Source organism: Magnolia sinica, chromosome 3, assembly GCF_029962835.1.
Source record: "Magnolia sinica isolate HGM2019 chromosome 3, MsV1, whole genome shotgun sequence".
Lineage (NCBI taxonomy): Eukaryota > Viridiplantae > Streptophyta > Magnoliopsida > Magnoliales > Magnoliaceae > Magnolia > Magnolia sinica.
The window spans coordinates 96,375,120-96,387,121 of NC_080575.1; the positions used below are offsets into that span (position 1 = coordinate 96,375,120).

Genomic DNA, 12,002 nt, shown 5'->3' on the forward strand with positions numbered 1-12,002 from the left:
TGTGGTCGTTTTATGTTTATGGGATGTGTCGTGCTTCAATGCTTTTTTGTTTCGAAAATGCTCTTTGATGTCATGGTTACTGGCTATTTGAGTCTCCAGCAATGGCATGTAATCAAAGCTAACTTCTTCAGACCCCCAAAAGTAATCCGCTAGTGTCTGTAATGACACACCAGAGCCTTCTAGAAGCCTATAGGGGTTATAGGAGAATCACTCTTCTAGGGTTTTAAATCCCATTGCATGAAACAAGGTAAACTATTTCTTTTAATTCAAAATGCTCGTAATTTCTCCATACATAAAGCTAAAACACACATAGCCTTTTACAAGTCCTAATTAAACCCAAAGAAGCTAGGACTAAGAAGCCTATTGACCCATTAATAAAGCATTCCTAGAATATCTCAAATCTATAATAAAAAAGGATAAAATAAGAAACTAAAATGAAGGAGCCTAAATATATTTTCACTCTTTATATATCAACTGTGTAGAACCACCTTTGCAGCCATGCAGTTTATTGGGAGTCCACAGTTTGTATATAGAGTCGAAAAAGGCCATACTGTTTGTATATGAAGCTAAGAATGGCTTTGTATTGGATATATGGGCTCCACAATCCAATTAGATAATAAATTTTATTCTAATGTTTCATTGGCCAGTACTGAGGAACACTGGTGGATCCTGCTAGGTGACCTAACTACCCTGTGTTATAGATCCCCGTGGCTTGTAGGAACTCACCATCTTGTTGATGCCTGACAATCTCCACATGCTCCCCTTTGTCTCACTCCTCGCCGGATTTGGTAGGAGTTGATGATGAATGCCTAATTGCCAACTTGGCTGGATTGTTACCGCAATTCAGATTAACCTGTGTTGCCACTTATTCTGCCTTCATGTGAACTAAGGCATTTTCTCTGTCTTTGATCAGTACATGCCATCATGAATATTCAAATTGTTTGATTTAGTCATCGTTGGGATGTAATTAACTCGCACATCTTAATTGTCCTTGTCAAAGAGACGCACAAAAAGACAGATTTTTGGCTTCATACCATCCTCAAAATAAGTAGCATCCACACATTCACCAACTGTCTTGGATTTATTATTCTTAGGTGACAAGTATTATAATTCATTTTCTAACACTCTCAAGTAGGTGAACTTTGCATAAATATTCTTTTTGTGTGAGTGAAGCAAATCAAGGTATTCCGTAACGGTAATGGTGGCTATAACAGCCGCCACTCGTACCTTTAAGAGATGGGTTCTAACGGCTGTTACGCCCCTCGTAACAGTGGTCCGTATCCGTTACGATGCGGCCGTATCGACCGATACGTAATGGTAACGGCCGACACCGTTACGCGATACGGGGTCGAAACAGCCGTTACGGAATTCTGTGACCGTAACGGCCGTTACGGGCCATAACAGCCGTTACGGACCCGTAACAGCTGTTACGGGCCTTGAAAAAAAAAAAAACTTACCTTTTTTCCTTTCTTTTTTTCTTTTCTTCTTTTTTTTTTTCCTTCTTCCTTTTCTTCTTCTTCTCGGGCAGCTGTGGCTGCGACTGCAGCCTTCTTCCCGTTCTTCTTCTTCTTCTTCTTCTTCTTCTTCTTCTCTCTCTCTCTCTCTCTCTCTCTCTTCTTTCCCTTTCCTTGTTTTTACGTTTCTCTCTTCTTTCCCTCTTTTTTCTTTTCGGTTTCCCTCTCCCTTTTTTTTGCAGGTGTACCACGCACCAGCTAGCTGTTGTAGGTACGTGTCATGCTAAGACGAGCGCTGACACTCCTCGAGCTCCGAGTTGTACGAACGGTTCAAAGGAGATCAAAGTTATATGGGCTCCACAGTGATGTATTTATTACACCTACACCGTTCATCTATTTTCAGAGATCATTTTAGAGCACTACCCAAAAAATGAATTATATCCAAAGATCATCTGGACCACACCAAAAATAGCAGCGGAGATAATGATTTTCACCGTTAAACAATTCGTAGGGCCAACGGTAACATTTATTTTCCATCCAATCTGATTAGACCAGAGTGGGCCCCACCATGATGTATATATTTTATCCATATCATCCATCCATTTTGCCACGTCATTTTAGGTTAGGATCCAAAAAATTAGTAATATCCAAATCTCAAGTGGACCACACCATAGGAAACAGTGGTTATAGAATGGTCACCATTAAAAATTTCTTAAGGTCCATTGTAATTTTTATTTTCAATCTAACCTATTAATTGGGTCACACTGACGTGGATGAAGGGAAAACACACATGTCAACTTGATCTAAAACTTTTGTTGCCCCCAATAAATTTTTAATGGTGAACGTTTAATTATTGTTGTTTCTTATGGTGCAGTCCACCTGAGCTTTGGATGTGCCTCATTTTTGGGCTCATGCCCTAAAATTATTTGGCAAAATGGATGGACGGTGTGGATATAACACATTCATCACGGGTGGGGCCCAAAAAACTTTGACACGTGTGCTACACTTCACAATCCGAGTCCTGCCTAATTCGAGCTTTAAAAATTGTACACGAGACATATATAAACTTAAAATTTAGCAATTAAATTATGGACTGTAATTGCTAACTTACAAATGCCAAAATCAAATTGTTTGAATAGTTTTAATTGTTAAGTTGTGGACTTTTATTTTTTAAAATAGGCCCTTTTGATTTTTTTCATGATTCACTATCCAATAAATGTCCACCAATTCATAAGTGGGATAATGACAATAAATTGCATGAATTTAAGGCTGATTTGGAGCATAGATTGGTCCTCCAAGTCAGCCCCAAATTAGCAACGCCATCTACCTGAATTTAGTTTCATTTTTTTAAAGAACTATTGGGAGAAATGATATCAAGTTGTTAAGTATATAAATTAGATATTTAGAAAATTAAATATATGAATTTTGTAGTCAAATTCAAGTTACTTGGTTCAAAAATTAATCTGACAGTCCGATACAACTTCTCACCAAAGAGTGGACCGTTACACCACCATAAACATGTTCCCATTTATAAATGAGTGCATATTTGGAATAGTTAGAATATTCCGGATTTAATTCATATTTTTTCATATTTTTTTGGCACAATAAAAAATAAAATGCACCGTTACGGGCCGTTACGCCTCCGTATCGCCGTTACACCCCCGTATCCATATCGGTATCGGAGGGCACCGTTATGCCAACCGATACCGATACGGGATACCTTGCATCTACCCTATAATGTTTTTTTTTTAAAATAAATTAAAAAAAAACCGAAAACATATATTTGTGCTGTAACAAACCATTATGAGGTTGTTACGACCTTTACAGGGAGTGTAACGGGTTGTTAATGTTGGTTACAGGTCATTTTCTTTTTTCATAATGGCTGTTAAGACCATTATGACCTTGTAACATGTGACAATCACCGTTACCTTTACGTAACGGCCTTTACGGTCCCATAACGGCCTTTACAACAAACCATGAAGCAAATAGAGAGAAATAGTTCTGGGAAATGTTTCATGGAAATGCCCGGTTAGAACCCATCTGATTTTATCCCAATTCCTCTCTCATGTGGTTTTATGGGTCCTTAGGAAATATTCTACCTTATTGGAAGAGGTTTTTTTGAAACCACTGCAGGATTATTCAGCATGTAGATGACACCTTGCTTTTATGCGAAGCAATTGATTTACATGTTGAAAATCTTTAGACAATTATTACTTGTTTCGAGGTAGTTTCGGGATTAAAGGTCTCTCTCTCTCTCTATATATATATATGTGTGTGTGTGTGTGTGTGTGTGTGTGTGTGGGAAAAGGTACTATGCGCTCGACCTCACGATAAGCTCCCGTGAGGTCGAGTTGTGTGGGCCCCACCGTGATGCGTGTCGACCATCAACACCGTGCATTTGATGGGTCCCCTCTAAATTATAGGATATCCCAAAAATCAGCCGTATACGGAACTCAGGTGGGCCATACCATCTAAAATCATGTGAAGACATGCCAAAAACATATAAAAGCACTTGGTGGGGCCCACCTGAGTTTTGAATGATGCTGAAACTTGGTCTGAACCCTCATCCAAGTGGGACACACATAATGGATGGGCTGGATTGGCAAACCACATCTCGGTGGGCCCAAAAAATGATTATGAATGTTTTAATGGTGCACGGCCCCTCCCCAATTCTGTATGTGGTGTGGCCCACACAAGTCACGGATTGACTTGATTTTTGAGACCTAGGCCCACGATGGAATGGTGCATCTGACTGATGGGGTAGATGTTCGAAACGCATCACGGTGGGGCCCACACAGCTCGACCTCATGGGACGGTCCCATCAGCTCGAGCGCATAGTACCTTTTCCCTATATATATATATATATATATATATATATATATATATATATATATATATATATATATATAAAAAAAAACGAATTGTTGAGAGTTAATCTTTCTAAGGAGGAGATTGAGGCTTTTGCGGAATGTTTATGATGCAGGGTGAGTTCTTATCCATCTCATATCTTGGTCTTTCTCTCTACATAGGTAAACCGGCCAAGCATTTATGGGATAAAAGTGATCGAGACGTTTGAAAGAAAACTATATCTTGGAAGGGAAGACATCTTTTGTTGGGAGGCAGGTTAACGTTAATTAAATCAGATATGTCAAATTTGCTGATTTACGTCTACTTTCAAGTGTCCAAAAGCAGTTGTGGCTAAACTAGAAAAGATTGGGCGGGATTTTGTGGCGAGAGGCGGCTCAGAATAGTAAATTTCATCTTCTAAAATGGGAAGATGTGTGTAAATTGTTGTCCCAAGGGGGTGCAGGTTTGAGAAGTTTGGAAGCAATGAATTTGGCATTGTTAGGAAAGTGGGTTTGGAGGTTTGGGGTTAAGGGTAGTTAAATGGAGAGGTGTTGGGTGGAAAATCTGGGTTGGAGGTGGACAAAATCTTCTTCCTCATATAGGGCTTCATCATTATGGAGATTAGTGGTTGCACTAAGACTTAGGGTTTGGGAGGGGGTGGGCTTTTCTATCAAAGATGGGAAAAAGGTTTTCTTTTGGGAGGACCAGTGGGTGGGGAATCAAAACTTAAAGGATGTGTTTCCTCGATTAGTACGATTAACATCAGAACCTAATCTTTTGGTCGATCGTTGCTTCTCTATTCATGGAGGTGAAATTCTTTGGGCGCCTTCATGTGGGAGGCATTTGAATGATGATGAGGTGGATGGGTTGGTAAGTTTATTAGAATTGTTTTCTAACTATCATCCAACCATTTCGGAATCGGATTATATGGTATGGTTAAAGGAAAAGTCTAGCTCTTTTTCTGTCAAAACCTTTTATTTGATGATTGAAGTGGATCTTCATGAGCAAGTCGAGTGTCACACATTACATATTTGGCGGTATGATGCTCCCTTGAAGGTGGCTACTTTTGCTTGGTTAGTAGGCATAAATAAAACCCTTATAGTGGATAACTTGTGTAAGTGGCAAATGATTATTCCGAATGTGCGTTTACTATGTCTTCAAGATGAGGAATTGGTGAACCATCTTTTTGTTCATTGTCTGTTTGCCTCAAAGGTTTGGGCTGGTTTCTTTCTTCTATTTGGAATAACATGGGTTGCTCTAAGTTCGATTGATCAGTTCTTCATTGCTTGGCATGGAGGGAGAAAGGGCAAGGTGGAGAAACGGATTTGGAATTTGTGTTTGCTAGCAGGATTATGGAATATTTGGTTGGAAAGAAACAATTGTTGCTTCAGAAAACGTAGGGAGCGCATCTCGGATGTTTTCAATAGGGAAAAATTGGATTCGATGGAATGGGCTCAAAGCAGCTAATCTATTAGCATCCGATCATTTTCATGTTTGTTGATCAGAGATGTAGAGGGTTTTTGTTTGTATTTTTCTTTTTCTTTTGCATATTCTTCGGCTTCGGCCTTTTCTAATAAAATAATCTTTGCTTTAAAAAATAAATAAATCAGGAATTGGGAACAGATAGGGAGCCAAGCTTTAGGGCCTATTTGGATTCGCCGAAGTGTAATAATGAGGATAAGGTTAAGCGTGTAAATCTTTACACCAAATATGCCAAGTGATCGAAAGAAGATGAAATTAAATTGCGTCAACGATTTAGATAGGGTTGGTTGAGGGAGCCAAAAACGTGCGCTACTTTCACAGTATAATGAGTGCTCGGGCTAGATTAATCGCATTGGCAGCTTAATAATCGATGGCAGGGGATGTTCAAATAAGGAAAGATATGTGACTGCATTGTCTCTTATTATGATAATCTTCTTTTGAGTGTCTCGTGGAATAGGCCATGCCTTGACAACTTGGACTTTGATAAAATTTCAGATGTAGATTCTTCCTCTCTTGAGGCCCCCTTTACAGAAGAGGAGGTTAAATGTGTCATCGACTCACTAGGTGGTGATAAAGTTCCCGGCCCTGATGGCTTCCCATTGTCGTTTTTCCAAATCTTTTGGCATACTATTAAGAACGATGCGATGGCTTTAATGACAGAATTCTTCAAAAGGAGTCGATTATCAAAAGACTTGAGGGCTTCGTTCATCGTTCTTATCCCAAAGTTGGAAGGCGCCGAGCAACTAAAAGATTTCCGCCCTATTAGTCTTTTAGGGGGACTGTATAAGATATTAGCCAAGGTCCTAGTGTTGCATCTCAAGGGAGTTCTTTCTACTGTCATTGCTGAAAATCAAGGGGTCTTCGTATTTGGGATATAGATTCTAGATAGTGCTCTAAATGCGCATGAGTGTATTGATTCTCGTTACAGACAAAAGATTAGAGGGTTGGTTTGCAAACTAGACTTGGAAAAGGCATACGATCACATTGATCAGAATTTCCTTCTTTACATGTTAGAGCGGTTGGGGTGTGGCCACAAGTGGATAGGTTGGATGAGGGCATGCGTGCAATTTGCCCACTTCTCGTTCTGGTCAATGGGGCATCTAAAGGTTTCTTTAAGGCTTTGAGGGGTCTTAGGCAAGGAGATCCCCTCTTGCCTTACCTCTTCGTCATTGTAAGGGAGGCCTTAAATAGAATGCTTCACGGAGGGGAGGTTAATGGTTAGAGCTGGGCATCGAGTCGAGTCAGACCAAGTTAGGGCTGACTCGACTCGATCCGGTTTTGAAATAGGCCTGACCCGAACTCAATCCGACTCGATACCGAGTCCGATCTGACCTGGATTGATCCGGACCGAGTTCGATCCGGTTAGAAGTACCCATTTGGGTATGTTCAATAATGCTTTTCTTGGTAAATGGCTGTGGAAATTGGGAACCCCTTCGAAAGGGCTTTGGTTAGATGTTATTGTTAGCAAGTATGTAAGGCAAGAGGGGGGCTGGACGATTAAGTCGTCTTTATAGGGCATCAACGATTTGGAAGGTGATAGTGGCTACTAAGTATCTATTTCGGCAGGGTGTTGCTTTCAATCTTGGAGACGGGAAGAGTATTCGATTATGGGTGGACGTATGGTGTGGGGATAAGTTGTTCCAAGTTTGGTTTCCTAAAATTGCGATGTTAGCCTCAGGTCAGTTTGTCATTGTCTAGAGGTGCTACTCTTTTTGTGGCAACTCAGTAGTGTGGAATCCTTCTTTCTGAAGGAACATGTTGGACAAAGAGTTTGCAGAATTAGTGCAGCTTTTGGAACTCCTCTACAGTGTTTCCCCTTCGATTCAAGAAGAGGATTCTATGATCTGGTCAGCTCATATCTCCGGAATATTCTTTGTGCGCTCCTTTTCGATCCTCTCAGGAGGACATCCCTCGCCCGCTAACCCTTTCCATCATTGGTTTTACGGGGCTCCGCCTCAAGTGATTGTCTTCGTGTGCTTGTGGCTAGGAAAAGAGTTCTGTCAGTTGACAACCTACAACAGAGGTCTCTCATTCTCTCAAACATCTGTCTCATGTGTATGGAGAATGCAAAATTGATCGATCATCTTTTTATTCAATGATCCTTTGCGCGGAAGATATGGGAGTACTTCCTCGGGTTGTCTAATATGCATTGGGTTATGCTGGTTTCAGTGGAAGCTCTTTTATGGGCTTGGCTTGGGAGGAGTGGAAGGAAAGATGAGAAAGCGGAGTGGAGGTTTCTCCTTATGGCCATTCTTTGGACTATCTGGAAAGAACGAAATGGGCAGTGTTTCAGGAATGAGCTCTCCCTGGTTGAATGGGCGGTGGGCATTATTAAGGGATGTGCATGATTGGGCTTCAGTTGTTTAACCTTTTGAGAAAGTTTTCCCTTGTTTGTCTCTTCGTTCTTGATTGTATTCTTTCTTGCCTTTGGTGTGTGTTTTGTATAAATTTTTTGTTACCTCTCAAAAAAAGAAAAGGAAAGGAAACAACGTGCCTGCTGTTTGTTTTTGCAACCCATCTCTCTACGAAAAGCCCCTCATTGACATGTTAATCAAACGTGCCACCGACCATCTTCAATTGCCCCACATGTGCTACCATCCATCTTTGAGCTCCCCACATGTCCGTGTGCGACATGAGCAACGTGTGCCACTGTCCATCTTAGAGGACCACATGTGCCAATATGCAACATGTGGAATGTGTGCCACCACCCAACTTGAAGTGTCCCATTTCAATATGTCACATATGGCATGGTAATTTTCAAGCGCCCCACGTGCCAGTGTGCAACATGTGCCACCATCTATCTTGAAGTGCTCTCATGTAACAATATGATACATGTACCGCAATCCATCTTTAGAGGTGCACCTTCAAGTAAACTTTCCATGCAAAATTCCATTTTGCCAAACAGTAAGATTTGGAAATGGAGGAATTTTTTTAAAAAGAAAATCTCTTTGAAAAACAATCAGGGAAAAAATAGCTTTTCCTTTCCCATAGTTTCCTGAAAATGGTGTTCCATGGGAAGCATTGTTGGCTTCATGTGACTTCTTACATATCCAAACAGGCCCTTGGGCAGTTTACCTGTGAAAACTACGACATTAAGTAGAACATAGTCTTGCTCTGCACAAAATTGGTCCAGAATTCCTGGAAGATGACTGCCTTGGGTCCCTACACCATATGAAGATCAAGGACCTGTTTTCCTATCATCTGTTCATCATGCCATTTGTTACACCTTTTTTATTTACCTTCGGGCTTGTCCAACATTTGTGCCTCAGTTCTCCAGCTCTACATTTGGAAGGCCTGATAATTCCAGTTGCATCACTAGGATATCCTATTGAGAAGCAATGATGGTATGGCCATGAGAACGGAAAACATGAACTTTTTACGCCCAACAACAACTTGGTCATATCGAATGCCCTTATGGCTGCGCAAAGATGGGATGTCTAGAGTCTTCCAATCTTGGAAATTTTTTGTCCATGGGCCATCCACAGCGGGGCCATCAGATTACCAAACCATTGGCCCCACTTGTACTATAAGCTCAAACCTGAGGATGCTATTCATATTATCATGCCAAGGGCCATACACTTCCTCTATGTTTGGCTGCATTTCAACTAAAAATGTGTGGATATGGTACCCCACTGGAGTACCCTTCATGGATAGGGATAGGGAATTGTAAAAATTGAATTCTGAAATAAGCCTCGGGTGGAAATTATTATGGCAATCCTAATTTCCATGTTATCTGCAGGACGATAATGACGAGCTTCGGAGATCACCTGGGACCCCCGTTTTCACTGCACCTGAGTGTTGTTTGGGTGAGGTGGCACTGAACTGAGAAGAAAGAGTTCTGGAAACATCTGAAATTAAATTCGTAAGGAGTGTGCAAGAGGTTGATGTGATGCTGACGTGGGTCTCTGTCTTTTGAACAGGATTAACTTACCATGGTAAAGCTGCTGACACGTGGGCTTTGGGCGTTACTTTGTATTGTCTGGTGCTGGGTAAATATCCATTTCTTGGCGACACACTGCAAGATACTTATGACAAGGTGCTGGTTGCTTCTTTTGCCGATTTTGCAAAGCGCCTACGTTTTCATTGGGATTTATTAGGCCCTGATGCATACGGTCTTGAATAGTGTCCTTAGGTGCCTATTTCATACTGGTGCCATGGTTTGGTGATCGAGCCTGTTGATCGGATGGGACCCCAACGTGGGTGAGGGATGTCATGAAAATCTTCCATATTGTAAGATCCTAACCCTCCTATCATCGTCCTAAAAACACAGTTGAGTGAAATAACTACAACAGAGCTGAAAAGGCCAAACAGCATCTTCTAATTTGGAAAAAATTTGGGCGCATTCCAGCTGTGGGTCCCACTCGCTGTACGGAATGGACACATCAGGATACTGTTCAGACCCCGATGCATCATGACCGTATAATGCTTTGCTCTGTGTTTGGCTGTGTCCTTTGAGCTCTGCTTTTCAGAGCCTTTCATGGCATAATTTAATAGAATTGCACTCATCCTCTCTCCAGATCGTTAACAAGCCATTATATATACCAGAAGGCATCAATCCAGAGCTTAAGTACTTACTAGAGAGCCTTCTCTGCAAAGGTCAGTAGTGTATTCTGTACTTCTCACAGACGGTTATTCTTCCTGACTTTAGGGAGCAGTTCTCCTCTAAAACTATGCTTTTTTTCTTTGATTTTGCTTGGAACTCTTGCACCACAGATCCAAAAAAGAGGATTGTTTTGGAAGCTGTTGCAGCCCATCCATGGGTTGTCGGAGCAGGAGGGCCAATCCCTGAGTATTTGTGTTGGTGTAAGCGCAAAAGCTTCCAAGGGACGGAGTCCACCCAAAATGGAAAGGATGCCAATGCAACAGTGTACTGATTTGAAGCTGATATCCACTCCCCACCAGTCATGCATAGTTATTTTGTACAGTGGAAGAGTTTCAGATTTTGACGCTGGCCAACTGATCTACATAGGTTGAAAATATGGAGTGAGTTTGGAAGGGTGTGTGCTGAAGAATCTGAGATTCGGTGGCAGAGCCTTTTGGATAATTGAGTTGAGAGGCATGGATGTGTTCTAGGTAGATTCAATCATGGCAGATCGCTTTTTGCTTTGATCTGGTAGAGTGTGTCATTGTTGTTGTCGATGTCATTTCGTTCTTTTTTTTCTTTTCTTTTCTGTTTTACCCTTAATAGTAAGGTGAATGGGGTATTCCATGTTTAGAACATATTTGGTTTTCGAAATTAGGTGCATATCCAAACCCGAACTTGTATAATATGAATGATTCAGCTTCTGAACTTAGCGACACAGCATCGTCATCTGCAGATGATTTGAAAACCTTCTTTACGTCTTTTCCAGATTGTGGTGTTGAAGATCTCAGGAATGCCGAGCTGTAATTTTTTGTTGGCAGAATTTGATGTGCATTTTGGAGGTAATTACCTATAAGTGTGAGTTAGTTTTGTTTTAAAAAGCACAAATCTTGCCCCTTTATTTCTTGAGAAGCATTGGTTGAGTGATTTTTGGCTTCGGGGGACTTGGTGGTCTCCAGCTGACGCAATTGGTGGGCCCACACAAATCACAAAGTCGCCTGCCCATCACATTCTTCCTCTTCCTTTAAACAACATTTGTAAGAAAAATCTTCTCATATCATTCTGATTTTTGAATGGACCATGTCTCATTATCTCTCCCTCATCAAACCATTTCGCTCAGCTGTTTGGAGACTTTCAGAATGGAGAGTTGCACCCAGTTCTCGACATTTGACTGTGAATGAGCTTGGATGGTAAGGGACTTGGGACCATCCTATGGTGGAGATTCTTTCGGCATCCAAAAAATGGGGCTACTGTATGTAGGGATTGGACCACCAAAAGAACCCAGATGTTTGGGGTCATCTCATCTGATGGGAGAGATCCCTGTGCCAGAGAATGGAGACATCCACTGCAGGTGACCATATGAACGGTTTGGATCGCCTAAAGAGGGGGCGCAACATATTCTTTTTGTGGGGCCCAGCAAATGTCTCCTCACTGTAAATTAGGGGATTGGATCATGGAGGTGTGGGCCCTTCAAGAAGATCTGTACTTGATTGAGTGGGGGCCCATAGACTTTGACACGGAGGACCATCCATTCCTAATCTGATGACCCAAGGAAATGCAATCTATACAAATGGGGCCATGGGTTATGTTATGGACACCACCCATCTGTAGAATCCCTTAGCTTCAGAAGATTCTAG

General features: G+C 41.4%; 1 protein-coding gene across 6 annotated transcripts in view; it reads left to right on the plus strand.

Annotated features, from left to right (window-relative positions):
• Nucleotides 1-11,135, plus strand: part of LOC131240322 (serine/threonine-protein kinase GRIK2) — a 39,000-nt gene extending 27,865 nt beyond the window's left edge. For 5 of the 6 annotated variants that reach the window (XM_058238454.1, XM_058238450.1, XM_058238452.1 and 2 more), the window contains 4 exons: nucleotides 9,523-9,589; nucleotides 9,704-9,819; nucleotides 10,301-10,379; nucleotides 10,497-11,135. In XM_058238454.1, the coding sequence (XP_058094437.1) occupies nucleotides 9,523-9,589; nucleotides 9,704-9,819; nucleotides 10,301-10,379; nucleotides 10,497-10,657 (423 nt within the window). In that variant the 3' untranslated portion in view covers nucleotides 10,658-11,135. The other variant, XM_058238455.1, reaches the window with a different exon arrangement.
• The last annotated feature ends 867 nt before the right edge of the window (nucleotides 11,136-12,002 follow it).